The 20,732-nt window shown below is 60.1% G+C and overlaps 5 protein-coding genes across 6 annotated transcripts; 2 read left to right on the top strand and 3 right to left on the bottom strand.

Annotated features, from left to right (window-relative positions):
• Positions 1-314: 314 nt before the first annotated feature.
• LOC306813683 (uncharacterized protein) lies at positions 315-2,395 on the top strand (the record flags this gene model as incomplete). The annotated part of the gene is made up of 5 exons (XM_079329249.1): positions 315-453; positions 602-711; positions 1,260-1,439; positions 1,524-1,617; positions 1,693-2,395. The coding sequence occupies 5 exons, from the start codon at positions 315-317 to the stop codon at positions 1,932-1,934; spliced, it is 765 nt and encodes a 254-aa protein (XP_079185375.1). The 3' UTR covers positions 1,935-2,395.
• Positions 2,396-3,057: 662 nt separating this feature from the next.
• Positions 3,058-7,073, top strand: ZBTB39 (zinc finger and BTB domain containing 39). Its single transcript, XM_079329186.1, has 2 exons — positions 3,058-3,130; positions 4,388-7,073. Exon 2 carries the CDS (start codon positions 4,481-4,483, stop codon positions 6,608-6,610), a length of 2,130 nt encoding a protein of 709 aa, XP_079185312.1. The 5' UTR covers positions 3,058-3,130; positions 4,388-4,480; the 3' UTR covers positions 6,611-7,073.
• Positions 7,074-11,375: 4,302 nt separating this feature from the next.
• Positions 11,376-13,961, bottom strand: ACKR5 (atypical chemokine receptor 5). The gene is made up of 2 exons (XM_079329304.1): positions 13,717-13,961; positions 11,376-12,711 (listed from the first exon to the last, which is right to left on the bottom strand). The coding sequence occupies exon 2, from the start codon at positions 12,701-12,703 to the stop codon at positions 11,609-11,611; it is 1,095 nt and encodes a 364-aa protein (XP_079185430.1). The 5' UTR covers positions 12,704-12,711; positions 13,717-13,961; the 3' UTR covers positions 11,376-11,608.
• Positions 13,962-15,844: 1,883 nt separating this feature from the next.
• Positions 15,845-17,876, bottom strand: LOC306813567 (retinol dehydrogenase 16-like). 2 transcript variants are annotated; one of them, XM_079329061.1, is made up of 4 exons: positions 17,264-17,629; positions 16,858-17,116; positions 16,179-16,342; positions 15,845-16,101 (listed from the first exon to the last, which is right to left on the bottom strand). In XM_079329061.1, exons 1-4 carry the CDS (start codon positions 17,577-17,579, stop codon positions 15,881-15,883), a joined length of 960 nt encoding a protein of 319 aa, XP_079185187.1. In that variant the 5' UTR covers positions 17,580-17,629; the 3' UTR covers positions 15,845-15,880. The 2 variants fall into 2 exon arrangements, with proteins under 2 accessions (XP_079185187.1, XP_079185186.1); XM_079329060.1 differs by having other exon boundaries at positions 16,858-17,876.
• Positions 17,877-18,158: 282 nt separating this feature from the next.
• LOC306813568 (retinol dehydrogenase 7-like) lies at positions 18,159-20,160 on the bottom strand. Its single transcript, XM_079329062.1, has 4 exons — positions 19,707-20,160; positions 19,302-19,560; positions 18,715-18,878; positions 18,159-18,553 (listed from the first exon to the last, which is right to left on the bottom strand). The coding sequence occupies exons 1-4, from the start codon at positions 20,020-20,022 to the stop codon at positions 18,336-18,338; spliced, it is 957 nt and encodes a 318-aa protein (XP_079185188.1). The 5' UTR covers positions 20,023-20,160; the 3' UTR covers positions 18,159-18,335.
• Between the last annotated feature and the right edge of the window lie 572 nt (positions 20,161-20,732).

Genomic DNA, 20,732 nt, shown 5'->3' with positions numbered 1-20,732 from the left:
CCCTCTTTCCTTGCGCCCCTCGGCTTTCCCCCAAATTTTCCTTCCCATCTTCCACCTTGGCACATCCTGGCACGGGAGCGGGCAGGTCAGGAGTGATGTGAGTGACGTGTGAGTGTGTGTGTGTGGGCACACCTGTGCTGCTGTGTGCAGGTGAACATGCGTGTTCATCGCGTGTGCACGGTGGGAGCCTGGCTGATCCCCTCCCCACTGTGAGACCCCCCCAAATCCTGACTGCAGAGCCCCGCATCCAGCCAGGACCGTCCCTCCACGCGTGTCCCCACACGTGCCAACAGCCACATCGTGACGTCCCCACAATGAGGGGCCTGGGGCTGCGTGGGCACAGTGCCCGTGTGCTGACCCCCCACCCCGAGGTGCCTGCGTGGGCACGCGTGTGCCGCTGTGTGACTCTGCGGGTGCGACAACCGCTGTCGGTGTCACCGTGCCTGCGTGGGCGTGAAGCTGCAGGGTGGGGGTACCACCCCCCCCGGCCCCCATTGGCAGCTCTCCTCTTGCCCACCCACGCCGTGCCATGGGCAGAGACCCTTATTTAACGCCGCACAGCAGCCGCTGCCCCGGTACTTCGGCTCCCGGTTGAGCCCAGGCCGGGGGAGCTGCCCATCACCACTGCCCACCACACCTCGAGGACCCCTGTTCCACAGCCACCGCCGACGAGGGTCCCACGGCCCTCGACTCCACCGGAGGGCTCGGCAGGTCTGTGTCCCACGGCCCTGGGGGCTTTCCAGGGTCCTGGGAGCTGCTGTGCCCTGTCCTCACCCCGCTGGGGTTAGAGGAAGGTAGGAGGAAGCGGAGGTTGGGACAGCGCTGGAGAGGGCAGAGGCAGGAGGAGAGATGGGGTGAAGGCGTCGCTTGAATTTGGGGAGGGTTTGTGGGGGGCTCTGGAAGCCAGTCCGGCTATGGGCAAGCATACTGTGCCAGGGACTGAGCGTGTCAGGGGACACGGGTGTGCTGAGACAGGCGAAGGCGCAGGACAGAGCCCGAGCCGTGTCCGTGCCCCACACTCGTGGGTGTTTGCACGGCTCGAGTGTGAGCGCACAACCGCGGCACCACGGGCACGAGCGAGACCCCCGGGGCCCCCTGCACGCCCCTCCACCCCTGGAATGCACCCCCGGGGTGCAGCCCCGTCCAAGGGACACCCCGGCAGCCCGGGAACCGGCGCGGTCCCTCCTCCGCACACCCGAGAGGGGGGTCCCGCCGCCTCCGGCTCCCCCGTCTCCCGTCTCGCTGTTTTCCTTCCCCAGAGCCCGGTTCGGTCCCAGACTCATCCCGAGCCGCCCTATCGAGGGGTCGCCGGCTCGGGACAGCCCCCGGCTCTCCCCGCGAGGATGAAGCACCGATCGGCGCTGGCCGTGCTGCTCTTCCTGGCGCTGCCGCTCGCCCTCGCCCGCCGCGCCCCTGCCGCCCCGCCGGGTCCCGAGCAGGTAATGCCGTCGGGGGGGAGCCACGGGATCTCCGGGTGTCCCCTGGACCCCTTCTCACCCTGTTTACCCGCTTCGCTCCCGCAGGGAATGCCCGTCCCGGAGCCGCTGCCGTGGAGCGCCCGCGGCAGCCCCGGGGCCGCCGCCGCCGCGCTGGAGCTGCTGCGGGAGGAGGGCGCCGGTGAGGGGCTCGGGGGCTCGGGTGGGTGGGTGTCGGTCCTCCCGATCCCCGCTCACCCGCTTCGGTCTCTTGCAGGTCCCCGCGCGGCGCCGCAGAAGAGTAAGTCCCGCCCGGTACCAGCGCCGGTGCCGCCGCCGCTGCCGGTGCCGCTGACGGCCGGTCTCTCCGCAGGAGACATGCACGATTTCTTCGTGGGGCTCATGGGGAAGCGAGCAGCGGAACCCGGGCGAGCGGCGGGGCGGGGGAGCGGCGGACCGGCCCCCCGGTGCTCCCCGGGACCCCCCGCTGCCGGCGAGGCCCCGCTGCGGGCGGCCTGAGCCGCGGAACGAGCCACTCCACGCGCGGAGGGGCCCGGGTGGGGTTGTGCCCGGTGTCCCGGGGATGTTGGGACCGATTGCGGGAGCGTCCCGGGCGCCGGCGCCCACGGAGCCATCGTGGGACCCGCCGGGAGCGCGGCCGTCCCGCCCCACGCGCGCGTGTCCGTGCACTTGTGTACACTTGGACGTGCCCCGCTATACACCCACCCGTGTCTGCGCGGGACACGCGCAAACAGCGTCTCTGTGTCTTGGCTGCGCCTCCGGGACCGCGCACGGGGATGGGTCTGCGGGAAAGAGCCCGCGGGCATGGGGATGCGGGGAGGAGCCCACGGGATCTGCGGGGCCGGGGTTCGTGTGCGCGTGGGCTACAGCGACCTGTCCCTTCCCCACAGCAGCCCCCGTAACTGGACAAGTGTCCACGTCCCTTCCCGTGCCCGTCTCCATGTCCCTTCTTGTGTCCGTGTGTCGCTGCTCGTCCCAGAGTCCGTGACCGTGTCCGTCCGTGTGTCCCCTGTCCGTATCCTTGTCCCTTCCCGTGTCCGTGTTTGCCTCCCTGCCCGTGCCCTATTCCGTGTCCTTTCCCGTGTCCATGTCTCTTCCCGTGTCCATGTGTCCCTTCCCGTGTATGTAGTATTGTGACGGTGTGTCCCGCTTCTTGTCCGTGTGTCCCGCCCCGTGTCCGTGTCCCTGTGTCCCACTCCCTGTTCATGTGTCCTTGTGTCCCGGTCCGTGTTCTTGTCCTTTCCCATGTTTGTGTCCCTGTCCGTGTCCGTGTGTCCCGCCCCGTGTCCGTGTGTGTTATTGTGTCCGTGTGTCTGTGTCCCTGTGGCTCGGCCTGTGTCCGTGCGTCCCTCCGTGTGTCCGTGTCTGTGCATCCTGCCCCGTGTCCGTGTCCGTGTGTCCGCGTGTCCGTGTGTCCGTGTGTCCGTGTCCGTGTCCGTGTGTCCGCGTGTCCGTGTGTCCGTGTGTCCGTGTCCGCGTGTCCGCGCCCGCTCCCCTCCGCGTGTCCGTGTGTCCGTGTCCGTGTGTCCGTGTCCGCGTGTCCGTGTCCGCGCCCGCGCCCCGCCGCGTGTCCTCCCCGCCGCGCGGGGGCGCTGCTGGCGGCGGCTCCGGAAGGCGCCGCGGGCCGGGGCGGGCGCGGGGCGGGTCGGCGCCTTTGTGTGAGCCGGGCCGGGATGGTGCGGGGCGCCGGGCGGGTAAGGAGCGACCCCCGCCCGCGACCCCCGGTCCCCGCAGGGATCCCCCGGCCGCCAGCCCCGCGCCGACCCCCTCCTACCCTCTCCCGGGGCCTCCCGCCGCCTTTCGTGGCTCTCCCGGAGCCTTTCCTGCCCCCATCCCCGGGCCCCTCGGGGTTCCCCGCTGTTCCCCCCCCATCTCCTCCCGTTTCTGCCGGAGCAGCTTCGGGACTCCCCGCCGGTGCCTTCCCGACCCCCCACCCTCTGTCCCGCTCTTTTCCCTTCTCCCCCATCGCCCTCCGCACGAATTGCCCAGGTGCTTTTTGGGCTGGGGAGCGTTTGCCTTCCAGAGCCTTCCCCGCGGCATCTTCATCCTCCTCCTCCTCTCCCTCTCCAGCTGCCGGTGGTGTTTGGTGGTTCCCCCATCCCTCCGCAGCTCTGGCCCTTTGGTTTTTCCTGGAGTGGGGCAGGGGTAGCTCCAGCCCCCTCCAAACTTCCCCTTTTGCTGCCTTCTGAGTTCGTTCCCTGTCTCAGACAGGGAAAGGCAGGGAATTAGGAATAGGGCAATTAAGGATAGAGCTCCCTGGGTAAGTTTGTGAAATCCCAAGAGCTGTTGGGGCTTCCATGAGCAGGACAGTGAACGAGCTGGGAGGACACTGGGGGGAATGGTCGGTGCTGTGGGACAGGTGTGGTGGCAGCCAGGGAATCTGAGAGGTGCCACAGGCTCCATTGGAGCAGAAATCCCAGGGGAATCCATCCCAGGGGAATCCAGGAGGCTGGAATGCAGAAAATCCCACCTGGGAATCCACAAGGCTGGAATGCAGAGAATCCCACCTGGCAACCTGGAGTCTCCTTGTGGGTACAGGTGGAATCTGAAGTGAAGGAATGAAGTGGCTGCAGCTGGAGGAGACCTAGAGGCAAATTCATCTGCTGTGTCCATCCTGAGTGACAGCTCTTTGGAGAGGAGCCTCATCCCCACTTTGGGAAGAGGGGAGATGTCTGAAAAGGCTCTGGTTGGGTCTCAGAGTCAGCAGGATCTCTGTCCCTGCCCCAAGAGCAATGGAACCTTCAGGCTGCTGAGAGTCAGTATTTTTTTTTTTTGTTTTGACTTTGCAGCTTTGCACAACCAGCCAAAAGTTGGTCTGTGAGGTAACAAGACAGGTTTAGTTCATCTCCAGCTGAGCAGCTGCTCTGTGGCTCCTCAAAGGGTTGAGGGTATGACCAGAATGGTGTTTCTTTGGTCATTAAATACCATTATTTTTCATTTCCCCTCTGCAGAGCCCCTTGCCCTGCCAGTTCCTGCTCCCACCACGGATAAAAGCGTGAAGGCCGAGCTGACCAGGAGAAAGGAACTCTTAAGCAGCTGCTAAGATGGGCATGAGGATCAAACTGCACAGCACCAACCACCCCAACAACCTGCTGAAGGAACTCAACAAGTGCCGGCTGTCCGAGACCATGTGCGACGTCACCATCCTGGTGGGCTCCCGCTCCTTTGCTGCACACAAGGCTGTGCTGGCCTGTGCTGCTGGCTACTTCCAGAACCTCTTCCTCAACACGGGGCTGGATGCTGCCAGGACCTACGTGGTGGATTTTATCACGCCAGCCAACTTTGAGAAGATCCTGAGCTTCGTGTACACCTCGGAGCTCTTCACCGACCTCATCAATGTGGGTGTTATCTACGAGGTGGCGGAGAGGCTGGGCATGGAGGATCTGCTGCAGGCTTGTCACTCCACCTTCCCTGACCTGGAGAGCTCGGCCATCACCAAGCAGCCTGCCCTGGCTGTGGGGGAAGGCCGGGCTGGGCCCCTGAGCAGCACCTCCTCGGAGCAGAGCCACTCTTTGGGAGACATGCGGAGCAGCACGGAGCACTTCGGCCCCGAGCGGAGTTACCTCCTGCATGGGGACGTGGCAGGCAGCTACAAAGAGGATGACAGGAATCCTGTGGGTGAGGCCAGCCAGGCTCTTCCCCTGATGCACCCACAGCAGCCTCCTAAGACAGAGCAGGAGTCGGATCCGGGGCAGTTTGCTCCTGTCGTGGGTCTGGGGGTGCAGCAAGGTGGGAATGTGGTGGCACAGACCACTGGCAGCTCATGCCCTCAGTACAAGGCCCAGAGCAATGGTGACTACAGCAAGGGCAGCTTCTTCCCCACTGACCCCTCCCTGGATGTCTCCACGGGGAGCAACTCCTGCCCCAGCAACAGCGACCACTCCAAAGAGCAGGGATTCGAGCAGATGGATGAGCTCCAGCTGGAGGATTTGGGAGAGGCCGAGCTGCATTTTGAGGATGCTGGAGAAGAGCTGGTCCCATCTGAGGAAGTGATTGAGCTGAGTGATGACAGCGAGGAGGAGCTGGCCTTTGAGACAGACAGCCGGGACAGCAAAGCCATGCCCTGCCAGGTGTGCAAGAAAGTGCTGGAGCCCAACATCCAACTGATCCGCCAGCACGCCAGGGACCACGTGGACCTGCTCACGGGGAACTGCAAAGTGTGTGAGACCCACTTCCAGGACCACAACTCCAGGGTCACTCACGTGCTGTCCCACATTGGCATCTTCCTCTTCTCCTGCGACATGTGCGAGACCAAGTTCTTCACGCAGTGGCAGCTGACGCTGCACCGGCGGGACGGGGTCTTCGACAACAACCTCATTGTCCACCCCAGCGACCCCCTGCCGGGGAAAGTGGCCGTGTTTGGGGGAGGGCCCAGCCCTGAGCTGGCCTGTGCTGCCTGTGGGAAGCCTTTGGCCAAAGATTTCCACACGGTGAGGAACCACCTGCTGGAGCACGTGAACCTGAAGAGCCAAACGTGCGGCGTGTGCGACCAGCGGCACCTGAGCCTCTGCAGCCTGCTGTGGCACGCCCTGTCCCATCTGGGCATCTCCGTTTTCTCCTGCTCTGTTTGTGCCAGCAGCTTCGTGGACAGGCAGCTGCTGGAGAAGCACCTGGCCGTGCACCAGCACGTGGAGGAGGCTCTTTTCCAGTGCCACTTCTGCAGCCAGAGCTTCAAGCTGGAAGCCGCCTATCGCTACCACGTCAGCCAGCACAAATGCGGGGGCAACCTGGACATCAGGGCTGGGTTTGGGGAGCGCCTGCAACCACAGGGGCTGCCTAAGAGAAAACTGCCCGAGGAGTTCCTGAGCGAAGAGCTGGCCCTGCAGAACCAACCTGGCAACAGCAAGTACAGCTGCAAGGTGTGTGGCAAGAGGTTTGCCCACACCAGCGAGTTCAACTACCACCGGCGCATCCACACCGGGGAGAAGCCGTACCAGTGCAAGGTGTGCCACAAGTTCTTCCGAGGGCGTTCCACCATCAAGTGTCACCTGAGGACACACTCGGGGGCCCTCATGTATCGTTGCACCGTGTGTGGTCACTACAGCTCCACGCTCAACCTGATGAGCAAGCACATAGGGGTGCACAAGGGCAGCCTCCCGCCGGATTTCACCATCGAGCAGACTTTCATGTACATCATCCATTCCAAAGAGGCTGAGAAAAACACGGATAGCTGATGGGGCAGGGGTGTGGTGTTAATGGAGGAAGCTGTGGAGGGGGAGAAAAAAAGAAAAAAAACGGTGTTGTTTTGTTTTATTTAATGGTCAGGCGTCATGGATGGGATGGAATTCTTATTTTTTTGGTTTTGGTTTGATTTTTTTTTTTTTTTTTTTTTTGGGGCCTTCCTAGGGCTTTTTAGATTGGTGGCGTTGTACAAATTAACAGCACGTGAGGTACATCACTGTTTCAAGGAGTCTGTCATGTTTACTTACCTCTGGTCCTGTTAGAGGCCATTGAGTTATGTGCTTTTAGCATTTCTCACTAGTTTTTGAGCCTAGATTCTATTTTTTTTTTAACCTTTTAGCCCACTTGACCAGGCTAACCCTGAGCTTGTCCACAAACTGATGCTGCTAAGATTTTCACACCTGACCTCAGTGGAGAGGGACAGAGCCAGAGCAGGTGCTGGACTCGAAGGAAAGGAACAAAAGAGAAAGGAAAAAAAAAAAGGAAAAAAGACATTCTGGGTGTTCTGCTGCTACTGCCAGGAGATGGGCAAAGTGTGCTCTGGGATCAACCATTGCTGCATTGCTGGGAAGAGGAGCAGGAAGCACCTGAGTGTGTAAACAAGGAGAAATCCCAGCAGGGAACCAGCAGCAGGGAATTCACAGATTCCCAGGCTGCCATGGCTGGGACTCACTCGTGCCCTGAGAGCTGGAGGAGGAGGAGAAGGAGCCACACAATGTCCCTGCAGAGCCCAGGAGGAGGTGGCTGTGTGTTCTCCCATGACTGCAGAGGGAGGGAAGCAGCTCCCTGCTCCCTGGGAGGGTTTTTGTGGTGGCCACAGGAGTCTCCTGGCTCTGCTCTGCCCCAGCAGATGAGTCAGGATGAAGCTGTTGCCTTAACTCCCTGGAAGGAGGAGGGACCTTTCTCCTGCAAAGGGATCCCCTCCCAGCCCTGCATCACCTCATCCTGGATGTGTTCAGTGGCAAATGTGTGTGGATGATGTGATTTGTTCATGGAATGGGAGCCACAGTGATGGTTTGGCCTCTCAGGCTCTGTGCTGGGGGCTCTCCTGGGTGTGGGGGGCTCTCCTGGCCATGGAGGGGCTTTCCTGGCCATGGGTGGCTTTTCCTCTCTGTGTTTTGGTGGCCCTTGGTGCAGGAGGCTCTTGTGGGCACAGGGGTCTCTCCTGGCCCTGTATCAGCTCCAGCTCATCATGGGGGTCTCTCCTGGCCACCCCTGGGGGTCTCTCCTGGCCACCCTGGCAAGGTCAGCTGGTGCCAACAGTATTAACACTGGGAAGGGCATGGATTAACTTCTCCCCCTGTTATCCAGCTGTGGGGCAGAGGTGGGGGAGGAACAGATGTTTCCAAGCTGGGGCTGCCCTCGGGTAACTCATTCTACCTCACAGACAAGGAAGTGCTGGGGGCTCTCCAGTGCTCCTGGGCTTCTGTCAAGTTTTGCTGTTACAAAATGAAACTAAACTTTAACTAAACTCGTGATTTGCAAACCCTGGAAACTCACCCCACTGAGGGCCACCCAGCAAGGGCCATCCTGCAGTGGGGAGCTGGACTCTGAGAGCTCAGAGCACCCAGGGGTGTCTCTTCTGGCTCTGCTGTGGCCTTGGGCAGGTCACTTCACCTCTTTGCCTCAGTTTCCTCATCTGTAAAATGAGGGTGGTACCTCCTGTGGTACCAAGCTACCTCCAGGAGTGGGGAGGGTGCTGGAGCCTGGCTTTGGAGGAAGGGAGGCACCAGAGCCAAGGGAAGCTCTGGGTTGGAATGGTGACTCCTGAACTCTGGGCTGGAGGTCCTGGGATTGCTGTGTTGAGCTGTGCTGGGTTTTACAAGAGAAAAGGTAATTTTGGGAATGGTGTGGTTGCTCTGGGAAATGTAGGGGCTTTGCTGTGAGCTCCTCTGAGCTGCTCTTTGTGTTCCAGGGTTTTTGTCATGGAATTGTGGGGTGGATCAAGCTGGAAGGGACCTTTGGGGGTCACCCAGTCCCACCCCCTGTTGGTGCAGAGTCCCCTCAAGCACTCAGGGCTGTGCCTGGCTGGTGACAGGCTGGGGACAGGGACAGGGATGGGCACCCCCTGCACTGCTCTGGAGGTGGCTGTGAGGAGTGTGAGGGATGGGCAAGGCTGGGAGAGCCTTGAGACCCTCCTGGAATGTTCCAGAAGCCCTGCTGAGCTTCAGGGAGGGTCTGCAGCCCTGGATCTCACTAAGCTGAAAAGCAAAAACCTTTTGTGCACATAAACCAAAAAGAGAAGCTTTTACACTGAAATACCAATGGGCACAGCCAGCCCTCACTCCTGGCCCTGGAGGGGGGGAAAAGCAGGAGCCCCCTGCTTGCTGCTGGCTCTGATCCAGGGAATTCCTGCTTGTCTGGGTTGAAAAGGATCATTCCCACATGGAGCACCCCAAAATCAGCAGCAGAGGGGATGCAGGGATGGGTGTGGACCTGCTGCTGCTGCTGCTCCCAGAGGGGTCAGAGACCTGAGTGCTCCCCCCAGGAGGGTCCTGGGTGTTCCTGAGCCTTCAGGGCTTGGCAGGGATGTCACCCCTGTCCCTGTCCCAGCCTAACTGGGAGCTCCAGTTCAGTGTTGGGAGAGCCAGAGCAGCTGCTCTGTGCCAGATTTGGTTCCTTCACCACCACCCTGGGCAAACCTGGCTCTCTCCCACCCCCACTGCCCTTGGTGGCTGTGGGGACACCCACCTACCTCCCCTGGGGTGTTTGCAAAGTGCTTTGGGATCCTGGGGTAGGAGAGGGAGTTGCAGAAGGGAAATTCTGGCAGCATCCAGGTCATGGAGCCTCCTGGGGATCCCAGACAGGGAATCCCCTCTGGGAGCCCTAATCCAAGCCCAGGCTCACTCCCATCCCAACACAAAATCCATTTTCCCTGTTCTCAGTGGATCCAGGTCTCTCATCAGAGTAACTGAGCAGAAGAAGAAAGAACAAGAGTTGAACTTGCTGTCTAACCTTTTTTGTTAAGTTAATCGTAGGTACTGACCTCCTGCTATTTAAGTGTTTACTATCTATTTGCTGTAAAGTTTTGTATATTTTGTAAACTTTCCCCCCCTCCCCCAAATGGTAGATGTCTAAAATCGTTGTACATCGGGTTCTTTTCTACTCCATTGTTCAGCACAAAAGTGTGTTTTTTATTTAGAATAATAAAATGGAAAACATTGACCTCTTGTAGCTGCTTCTTGATAAAATATTTTTCATCCAGGAATGCCTGTATAAATATCTTATTTGAGAGGTGGTTTCATCAATCCATAAGAATATCTCAAAGGGTGGGTGCCAAGAGGATGGTGCTAAACTTTTCAGTTTAGACAGGACAAGGAGCAAGGGCTATAAATGAAACCACAAAAATTCCACCTTGACACAAGAATTTCCCATGGAGGTGGCAGAACAAAGTGCCCCAGCCCAAGTCACTGAATGGGTGACAATTTATTTGAGGCCACTCTGGCACTAAGGTCTATGGAAAAAAAAAGTGCAGAGAAATGAAGAGAGTTAAAAATTAAGTTTATTAAGTGAAATATCAAATTTTACATATTTAAGTATCTTGAGTGTATTTTTCCCCTGGTTTCAGGGTTTGGGATCAGGGAATGAAGGTGGTGGGGTCCTGTGGTTGCAGATCTCAGCTTGGGGGTCTCACAGCCCCCCAGGTTCTGCACTCACAGCTGTGAGGAGCAGAAACAACCTGAGCAGGGAATCCTGAGGAAGGGCTGGAGCTTTCCCAGGATTTCTCTTCATTTGGATTGTTCCCTCAGTGCTCATATCCTGGCCTACAGAGAAACCTCCCTGCAGAAGAACCCTGAGGGATTTAGGGTTCTAAATAAACCCTGAGATATTTTGGGTTTTACCCCACCAAGGACCCCTGGAACTGGCAGAGCTTTCCCAGCCAGCCCCACGATAACCCTGTCTCCATCCTGACCCCTGGTCATGGGTTTCTCCTGGACATCCTGCTCCAGCATCCTGTCCCCCAGAACTGCTTATGCTCTGCTTTTTTTTTTTTTTTTTTTCACATATTCCTCGAGCAGCTCAAGGACTTTGGAGGATTTATGGGCTCTGTCACCTTCCCCCAGCGAGGGCTCGACCTCCAGCACGTGACTGAGATCAGGGTTCACACAAGGATGAATTTTCTCCAGATGCTGCAGTTCCTTGCACAGCACAAACCCAGCCCTTGCTCCAGCTCCAAGGTTTTCTGCACGTGCTCCCACAGGGACTTTGGTGGAAGGGGAAGGGTTGTTGGAGCCTGATGGAGTTGGGAAATGCACCCAGTGGCCATAAAAACCTGCTGGGGGATGCTGCAGAGCAGACTGCAGTTAAGGAGATGGGGGACCCAAAGTTGGTTTGGAGCAGCCCTTCCCAGTCAAACCCAGTTTAGCCATCACTGGTTTACCACTGGGTTTGCAAAACTGCTTTGAAGGAGTGGCTGATCTCAAATCTAAGTTGTTCCTCCTCTCAGGTCTGTGCCCTGCTCAGCCCCTTCAGCTGCTTCACCTTCATCTCTCAAAAATCAGGCTCTGGACAGTGCTGGTGTGGTGAGGGGGGGTTTGTGCTCCAAAGGGGTGATTCCTTCTCTCCCTCTCAGGGTGGCACTCAGCAGGCAGTGCCATGCCCAGGGCTGGGGCTCAGGGACAGTTTGGGGGTGCAGGAACGCCCGTGATGGGGCAGATTATGGACTCCAACCCCACAGCTTGGGGCAGGATGGGTTCTGATCTCAGGGTGACTTGTATCAGACACTGAGTGGGGTAACAGACTTTATTATTGCAAGGGTTTCACTTGTCAAACAGGGAATATAATTTTGTCTTATCCTTTCTTTGGGTTGGACACAGCAACACTCCAGAGGCAAGATGTCCATAGCTCCCTGCTCTCCTCAAACCTGGCAGCTCATCCTGCCACTGCCCAAGAAGGGCTGTGCCCAAGCAAACTGTGTCCTCAGCAACAGGAAAATCCATCCTGCTATCCCCAGGGAGCCCCAGGATGGAGATTGGGAGAGTCCAACCCCTTTAATTAGGAGGGCTGTTCTCCTTTGCAATGACTATGGAGTGCTGCGTGCTGGAGGAGGAGTTGCCAGCTCCCTTCTGGCCACCGTGATCCTTGGGGATGTACTTGACCACGGCAGAGATGAGTTTGCTGCGGAAGTTCTTGCTGAGGAAATTGTAGAGGATGGGGTTGACGACGCAGTGGAGCAGCGTGAAGCAGTCTATGATGTCGTAGAAGAAATAGAGGAAATGGGCGAAGGTGCAGTGCAGGACGAGGTGGTTGCCCTCGAGGGTGAGCAGAGTCAGCACGACGTGGAAGGGCAGCCAGCTGAGCAGGAAGACGCCGATGTAGGCGTAGATGAGCAGGCAGTGCTTGCGGCTCTCGGGCTTGGAGCGGCGCAGGAAACGCGCAGTCAGCGCGTTGGACACCGCGATGATGGGGAACGGCACCAGGAAACCGATGGTGGTGGTGGCCAGGCTGACCGCCAGCGCCCACTCGTCGTAGGTCTCAAAAGGAGCCAAAAAGATGCAAATGGGCTCCCCGGTGTTGACCAGCTGCATGTGAGCCACCTCCAGCACGGGGATGGAGGCGGCCAGGAGCCAGCTGGCGGCGCAGACCCCGCGGCGAGCGCGGTGCTGGTGCCGCTGCCAGAAGAGGGAGGAGGTGGTCAGCGTCACGTAGCGATCCACGCTCAGGCAGGTGAGGAAGAAGATGCTGGCGTACATGTTGGCGAAGTAGAAGTAGTGGGTGAAGCGGCAGAGGAAGCTGCCCCAGAGCCAGGTGTAATCCAGCATCACCTCCAGCATCCAGATGGGCAGCGAGAGCAGCACCCCCAGGTCGGCGATGGCCATGTTGATGATGTACAGGTTGACCAGGCTCTTGTTGCCCCGTGTCTGCCAGTTGACCCAGATGACGAGGAGGTTCTCCACCAAGCCCACCACGAAGATGACGAGGTAGAGGATGAAGAGAATCACCCGCTTGACGTTCTCGTCCAGGCTGAACTCGCAGTAGGTGTAGGTGTGGTTCAGGAGGTAGAACAGCTCGGACAGGTTGTGGTAGTCCCCATACTCGCTCGGGACAGTGTGTGTCTCCGTGGGGACAGTGGTCACGTCGGCCATCCTGGTGGCTGCAGGGAAAGGGAGAGCACTGTGCTGGGCAGCCTGGAACACAGAGCCCTTGCGTGGGGCTCCAAAAGATCCTTCTGGGGGCTTCTAACCACATTTACTCCCATGGTGACTCCCTACATCAACCCTCAAAAGATTCTGTGTCCACCCGGGTGATCCCCTCACAACCCAGGATAAATGCCAGCCACAAACAGCAGTCACCCCACGTGGTGGCTGTTCCCTGTTCCAGAGCCTGGGACACAGACAGGTGCTGGTGACTCTGTCCCAGAGACAGCTCCAGCAGGAAAGCCACTGCTCCCACACGAGCCCTCTGGGCATGGTCACTTGCCAGCCACCCTCATTCTGCCAGAAGCCATCAGAACGTCCAAGTAGGTGACAAAATTTTAATTTTCGGGGAAATGCAGTTGACCTGAACATCCTCTTATTGCCCCGAGTGAGAGCTCCCATCCCAGCACAGCTGCATCTGCACAGCAAAGACGCTGCAGAGCCCGTCCAGCCTCGTGCCTCTGGAAATATTCCCTCGGGAATGCTGTGCCCTTCCAGTGGGGTCTTCCTGCTTCTCTTGGAGCCTGGCAAACCAGGACCAAGCCACAATGGGGTGTCCCCCCTGAGAGCATCATCCCTGAGCCACCCACCCACTCAGGCTGACACCCACCAGCCCCAAAAACCGGGAGAGGCTGGAGCTGCCACCCCCAGGGCTCCTGAACATCCCGTCCTCTCTGGGCTGCAGGTCCTGAGAGATCGCTGGGACTGAGGAGAAACAGATGGGAGAGGGGACAGATGGACGGGAGAAGGGACAGATGGACAGGAGAAGGGACAGAGAGATGGGAGAGGGGACAGATGGATGGTAAAGGGGATAGGTGGACAGGAGAAGGGACAGACGGCCAGGACCAGGGACAGACAAACGGGAGAAGGGACAGACGGATGGGAGAGGGGACAGATGAATGCTATAGGGGACAGACGGACAGGAGAAGGGACACGAGGGAGGAGGGACAACGCTGGCTCACCGGCGGCTGAGCGAGGGCTGCGCTGGGGCTGGTCGGGAGCGGGGGGATCCTCTCGGCTCCGCAGCTCTTGCGCTCTGGGCACGGAGCTCGGGTGGGCTTGGTGGCCTCTTGCTGGGCAGGAAATGACCGTCGTGGTGCAACATCCTGAGACAGCCCAGCGCGGGTGACATTTCACTGCATTTCCAGCCCTGGGACGCGGCTCCCGTTTGATTTTGCCGCGGGGAGGGGACGGGCAGGTGTCGGTGTGGAAGCCGCAGGTGCCTGAGGATGAACAGGGGTCCCCTGAATGTCCCCTCCACTGTCACCCCACCGGGTGGGTGGATCTTGCCTGGATCCTTCTGTGGAGGAAATAACATCCCAGGTCCTGCCCCAGCGCTGGGAATCCTGAGGGGCTGGGCTGGGTTATAACAAAGGTGCCAAAGCTGTCCCTGATGCCACCCCGATATCAGGGTGAGCTCAGGGTATTTTTCAGGGGGAAAGGGCTGAAAGCTGAACTCTCTGCCCGGGCAGCGCTCCCGCAGCAGCCGACGGCAGATGGATGTGGCCAGAGAAGCACCTCTGGCCGGGCAGCAATTAATCACAGAGCCGTGATTGCCCCGCGGTCTGGCAGGGGAAGCGAGGGGGCTCAAGCCTTGCCCCGGCGCTGGGGAGGGGGCTGATAGGCAGAAAATTTTGCATGGGGCTGCAAGTCCTGCGAAACAATTGCAGGAAATCTCCTTTTTTGTAGTGCAGCCAAGACTGCGGGATCAACAATTGGCTCGGAAGGAAGGCACGGGGAGCAGGGAAGCACGAGGGCGCTGATAAGTCGGGACTCACAACAACAAGCCCAGCGCTGGTGACCTCGTGTGCAGGTACCAACCCTGGCAGGACCGGCTTCCAAACAGGAACCCGGCAGCTTCGTGCTGGCCCCGGGCACATTTTGGCTCGGCTTGGGCCGTGGGGGTGGAGAGGGGTCGTTCTGCCACCGAGGGGCTGCGGGGTTTTGTCCTACTCAAGGGGGAAGCAATGTTCTGCTTGTTCTATTTAATTTCCACAGCGAACTCTGGGGCTGAGGGGTTTTGTCCTACCCAAGGGGGAAGCAATGCTCTGCTTGTTCTATTTAATTTCCACAGCGAACTCTGGGGCTGAGGGGTTTTGTCCTACCCAAGGGGGAAGCAATGCTCTGCTTGTTCTATTTAATTTCCACAGCGAACTCTGGGGCTGAGCAGGATCTGGGAGATGTCAAGGATTGTGCAGGGGCTGCTGATCCTGCTGAGGTTTGAGAGCCGGTTGTATTTCCAAGCCGGCTGAACCTCGAGTTTGAGACAGACTCATCCTCTTCTGCCCGTGCCTGCCGCAATGCCTGGGGCTCCCCAAGGCTCTCAGCACCCCAAATGTGTGCCCAGGAGTCCCCAGCCTCCCTGAGGGTCTGGAGAGGTGGGCTGCAGGCAGAAGCAGCGCCATGGATCTGACATTCTCCCATTCCTTCCCTCCCCTGGCAGCCGTCGCCGGCCCGCGATGCTGCCCGAGGGATGTGGCCACAGGTGTGCCAGGTGTGCCAGGGCAGGTACGGTCAAAGCAGCAGCTCCTGGGGGGCTTGGTACGCCTCATCCCGGCCCCTGGGCACACGCGGGACAAAACGCGGTGTGTGGAGGCTGCCTGTGCTTTGTAAGCCAAAGAAAACATTTCGGAGAAGCTTCCTTGGGAAGGAAGCAGCTTCCTTGGCTGGGGAAGCAGCTCGGCGAGCTGAACGCAGCTTGTGCAAGGTCCCGGGTCCTCCTCATCCCTCTCCCCCTCCCCATCGCATCTCGGGGGTCTCGGTCCAGGGTGGGCTCGGCCTCTGCCAGAGCTGGGCTGCGCTGGCGCTGCTCTGGTCCCGCAGGCAAGAGCACAATCTCAGAATCCTGCCCCTCAGCTACTGATCTCTAATCAGTTCTTAATTAGCTCGATGAGTGACGCAGGGATCACCGCCCACATGCCAAGGGGATGAATAAACGCCGCGCGGCTTTTCCCAGCCCGTCCCTGCCAGCCGAGCCGGGATATCCCGGGATACCCGTCTGCTCTGGGCACAGGCAGCACTCGGGATCCTGCCCCGGGTCACCAGCACCAAGTGGCCATCGGACACCTCCAAGGCCCAGCATTGCTTTTATTGAGCACAATCTCAAGAGCCTGAGACACCCCATGGTCAGGGGATCCCGCTGGCCGGGATAGGCAGGAAGAGGCCGATGATGGTGTCAGAGAGCCAGGCCGGGCAGTAGCTGAGGGGCACGAAGATGAGCCGGGCATCCCAGCCCGCGGCGTAGCGGCTGCGGGGGCAGCGGGACAGCAGCGCGTGTGTCATGGCATCGGTGACATGCGACAGGCGGGAGCTGCTCAGGCGCTGCAGCAGGGTGGTGGTCTTGGCATCTGGGTGGGCAGAAGGGGTTCAGCCCGATGGAGGTGGGGTCACCAGGGGTGATGGTGCGGTGTGGGGATGGACTCACATTTGTCCACGTAGTGGCGGCCGTAGGCTGCCTGGGCTTCTGCCGGGAGCCGCTCCCAGAGGCCAACGAAGCCCTTCACCAGCGGTGCGGGATCGATAATTCCCGTCTGGAAGCCTCCAGGTTCGATGATGGAGACCCGCACCCCGAAGGGACGCAGCTCCCGCCTGCTCGAGGGGGGCACAGACCGAGGGGGGAGTGAGGGGAAGCTCCTGACACCCCACCCCGTCCCGTCATGGGCACAGAGGAGCCTTGTCCTTGCTCCAGGGACCCTCTTTGATGCCGAGACATCCCCGGACCGCAGCACCAGGGATCCCCGAGGGGTCCCGGGATCCTGGAATCCCCCTGAACCTCAATGCCTCGGGACCACCCTAAACCCCGGAGCATTCCCGGGGCCTCCCCTAGTCTCAGTGCCCCGGAACTCCCCCGGACTCCAGAACCCCTCACTCTGAGACACCCCGGCACTTCCCGGACATCCCCCACCCCACGATCCCTCTACTGCTTTGCTCCAGATCTCCTTGAAACCCTTGCCCTGGTTGCTCCAGCCCTGCCCACGCTCCCAGCCCGCTTGTGGTCAGCGTTTCACAAGCTCTCTGGGACAAATGCAACCGGGAGCCGCATAAAACCCTGCGTGAGGACAACGAGGGGATGCCGGGGCTGCTGAACGAGCACGGGGTGGTACCTGAGGCTGTCAGAGAAAGCTTCCACGCCGAACTTGGAGATGCAGTAGCCGCCTCCGAAGCAGGACACGCGGCCCATCACGCTGGCCACATTGACCACGCGGCCCCGCGCTCGCCGCAGCAGCGGCAGCAGGCTCAGCGTCACCTCCACCAGCCCCACCAGGTTGACGTTCAGCACCTTGACAAAGTCCTCCTTGCTCAGCCACTCGTTCGGGGCAGTGGGGATGGATATCCCCGCGTTGTTCACCAGCCCCCAGAGCCCTGGAAAAGAGATGGGAAGAGCTGGGGCTGCTCCCCCAGCCCACAGCCCTGTGCCAGCCTCACCTCTGCTGGCACAAATGGGCAAGGTGAAAGAAGGGATGATGGGGTGACAAGAGGGTGACAAGAGGGGTGTCAAGCCCGTTGTACCTTGATCACCCACACGCTGGCGGACCCAGGCGGTGACATCGGCGATGCTCTTGCTGGAGGTGACGTCCAGCAGGACGGTCTGCAGGCGGTCGGAGGTGGCCGCCCGCAGCTGCGCGGCGCCGGCCTCGGTCAGGCAGGCGGCCAGCACCCGCATCCCGCGCGCGTCCAGCTGCCGCGCCAGCAGCGACCCGAAGCCGCTGTCGCATCCTGTGATCAGCACGTGCTTCTCCGAGAGCCGCGGCACCGTCTGCCGCTCCCGGTGCCAGCGCCGCAGCAGGAACAGCCCCAGCAGCGAAGCCACCACGTACAGCCACATCCTCGGCAGCGGCGCCGCTCGGGGACAGCCCGTGACAGCCGCGCTCGGGTTTCATTTATAGAGCCACTGCAGCACCCGGGGGCGGATTTTGTCCTCCTGGTTTGTAATTTTTGTAATTCTCAGCGTTGGCTTGCACCACTCTCTGTGCCTGGGGTTTTGCTGTGCCCGTAGCAGGTGGATCCCAATGCCCCACGGAGCTGGATTTGGTGGGAATCTCCAGACACTATGAACAGCACCAGCTCTGCACCTTTGCTTGACCCAGCATTGGTGTGGGACAGTGTCCCCAAATTAGGTGATGGAGCAGGACAGCCCCCCCCCCAACCAGCTCTGTGGGAGGACGAGGAGAAGGAGGAAGCAGAGGAGGAGGATTCTATGAGAGGCTGCTCTGTTATTTACCTAGAGGGAAATCTGTTCAGGTTGGAACAGGTCTGAGTTTTACTTGCGAGTGTCAATACCTGGAGTACCAGTCTGGGCAAGTCCCCTGGCAATTGGTGAGGAGCTGGATCCTGAATGCAGCAGGTGCACAGGGAAAGAGCCAGATCCTCCAGGCACAGCCTGAGAGACACCACACTCTGACAGGAGGGGACAGGGCATCTTTATTCAGGACAAACCCATCCGTGACTAGGGGACAGAGGGTCAGAGGTACATAGTTACAAATTCAAGGACCTCGGTGTGGCCTTGGCAGCAACCTATTCTAGATCCTACTATGCATCACTGGATCCCACTCTGGTCCTGGCTGCCTGCTGCATCCCCATTTTAGGCTTTCCCAACAGATTTGGGGTAGAACAAGGCAAACAGGGCATCGCTGAGGGCTGAGGGCAGGTAGCTGATGGGGAGGTAGAGCAGCTTGGCGTCCCAGCCAGCAGAGTAGCGGCTGCGGGGGTGGAGACTGGTCAGGGCGTGTTCCATGCAGTTGGTGACCAGCGACAGGTTGGAGTTGTAGGTGTTCTGCAGTATCTTGAGCATTTTCACAACTATAGAGGCAGAAAACGCCACTGAGACCCTGGAGCTGAGCAGAGCCAAGTGGCTCCATGGGGTGTTGGGGCAGGGAGACCCCCATGGGACCCTCGTGGTCCTGGGGATGTGCCTTGTGTCAGGAGAGAAAGAGGATCACAGCCTTTGTGGGGGTACTTACACTGCTTCAGGTAACTCTCCCCATAAGCCGTTCTGATTTCCTCTGGAAGCTTCTGCCAGCTGGTATAAAAATTCTTCTCCAGGTTGTCAACGTTGGTGATCATTGTTTTGAAGTAGCCCGGCTCTATCACACTGACCTTCACCCCGAAGTTGCGCATCTCAAGCCTGGAAGGGATTGAGCCCGTGGGAAATGGGAGCAGCACCAGAACGTGTCTGTGCCCACATCTCCCATGGGATGCAGCCTCGTGCCAGAGGTGTGGAGCCAAACCTGACCACACCAGTGGACCCTGTGCCAGCTCGGCACATGGCTGAGATAGTGTGTGAGTAAATATTTGCCGTATCTGGATGGGCTGGGAACAAAACAAATCTCGAGTCAGCGGGGTCATGTCCTGCAGGATTTTAGACAGGGGCAATGTCTGCCGGGGAGGTTCCATGAACAGTTCCAGTACAGGAACAATTCATACATCAGCAGCAGATAGGAGTTCAACCTATGTTCATTGTACAAGGATGGGAGTTGATCGCTGAGCCAGACAAAGTCCAAAAAAATAAATTGGAAAACCAGGATGGAGTCTGTTGGGTCAGACTTACCTGAGGCTATCAGAGAAAGCTTCCACACCGTACTTGGAGGGGCAGTAGCCACCACCAAAGAAGGACACGCGGCCCATCACGCTGGCCACATTGACCACGCGGCCCCGCGCCCGCCGCAGCAGCGGCAGCAGGCTCAGCGTCACCTCCACCAGCCCCACCAGGTTGACGTTCAGCACCTTGACAAAGTCCTCCTTGCTCAGCCACTCGTTTGGGCCGGTGGGGATGGCAATCCCCGCGTTGTTCACCAGCCCCCAGAGCCCTGGAAAAGAGATGGGAAGAGCTGGGGCTGCTCCCCAGCCCACAGCCCTGTGCCAGCCTCACCTCTGCTGGCACAAATGGGCAAGGTGAAAGAAGGGATGATGGGGTGACAAGAGGGTGACAAGAGGGGTGTCAAGCCCGTTGTACCTTGATCACCCACACGCTGGCGGACCCAGGCGGTGACATCGGCGATGCTCTTGCTGGAGGTGACGTCCAGCAGGACGGTCTGCAGGCGGTCGGAGGTGGCCGCCCGCAGCTGCGCGGCGCCGGCCTCGGTCAGGCAGGCGGCCAGCACCCGCATCCCGCGCGCGTCCAGCTGCCGCGCCAGCAGCGACCCGAAGCCGCTGTCGCATCCTGTGATCAGCACGTGCTTCTCCGAGAGCCGCGGCACCGTCTGCCGCTCCCGGTGCCAGCGCCGCAGCAGGAACAGCCCCAGCAGCGAAGCCACCACGTACAGCCACATCCTCGGCAGCGGTGCCGGCGCTGGGATGGGGACTGGGAAGTGACCCGGGAGCGGCTTGTCCGTATCTTGTCCTTACCCGCTTGTTAATAATTAATTAGCGGACTCCGGGGCAACGATCGCGGGGATGCCGCTGGGCCTCCCGGTACTACCGGGATGCGGAATCGGCTCCGCCCCGTCTTCCTACGGGCTCGTCCCGCTGCTGCCGCCTGGAGCCCGCCGGGCTGCGGCCGCTGCCCGGGATGTGTCCCGGGGCTATGCTCCCGCCGCTCTTGCGGGGAACCGTTAACGGGAGCGGGGCAGCGCCCGGGGGTTCCCGCATCGCTGCGCTGCTCTCCTGAGAAGCCCCCGGACCCCGGAGCATCCCCGCGCACCCCTTCCCCAGAATCACTTCGGATCATGGGATCCTCCCAGATCCTGGGGCCATCCTCATACCTGGGACCCCTCTCGGACCTCAGCACCCCAGGGTCTACCGGACCCCGGGACAACCCAGGATCGCAGGTCCAGGGACCCACCCGGATTTCGGGATCCGGACACCCCGGCACGTCGGCGCTGCCGGACCCACCCGTCCCGGGACATTGCAGGACCCCGAAATTCCCCCTAACCTCAGCGCCCCGGCTCCCACCTGCCTCAGGACCCCCTCGGATCCCGGGACACCCGCGGACCTCAGCACCCCGCGACCCTCCCGGATCCCGGGACCCCTCGGACCTCAG

Source organism: Erithacus rubecula (assembly GCF_903797595.1).
Source record: "Erithacus rubecula genome assembly, chromosome: 31".
In the NCBI taxonomy this organism is placed as follows: Eukaryota; Metazoa; Chordata; class Aves; order Passeriformes; family Muscicapidae; genus Erithacus; species Erithacus rubecula.
Note: the sequence above shows the minus strand (reverse complement) of the source record. Positions and strands in the feature narration are given on the sequence as shown.

Excerpts from the sequence above, each read along its gene's own strand:
- ZBTB39 (XM_079329186.1), top strand. The coding sequence starts at position 4,481 with ATGGGCATGAGGATCAAACTGCACAGCACCAACCACCCCAACAACCTG.
- ACKR5 (XM_079329304.1), bottom strand. The coding sequence starts at position 12,703 with ATGGCCGACGTGACCACTGTCCCCACGGAGACACACACTGTCCCGAGC.
- LOC306813567 (XM_079329060.1), bottom strand. The coding sequence starts at position 17,579 with ATGTGGCTGTACGTGGTGGCTTCGCTGCTGGGGCTGTTCCTGCTGCGG. Across the intron at positions 16,343-16,857 it reads GCTTTCTCTGACAGCCTCAG|GCGGGAGCTGCGTCCCTTCG; the intron begins GTACCACCCCGT and ends CCCCTCGAGCAG. Across the intron at positions 16,102-16,178 it reads CCGCCACTACGTGGACAAAT|ATGCCAAGACCACCACCCTG; the intron begins GTGAGTCCATCC and ends CTGCCCACCCAG.
- LOC306813568 (XM_079329062.1), bottom strand. The coding sequence starts at position 20,022 with ATGTGGCTGTACGTGGTGGCTTCGCTGCTGGGGCTGTTCCTGCTGCGG. Across the intron at positions 19,561-19,706 it reads CCAGCGTGTGGGTGATCAAG|GGCTCTGGGGGCTGGTGAAC; the intron begins GTACAACGGGCT and ends TCTCTTTTCCAG. Across the intron at positions 18,554-18,714 it reads GGAGAGTTACCTGAAGCAGT|TTGTGAAAATGCTCAAGATA; the intron begins GTAAGTACCCCC and ends CTGCCTCTATAG.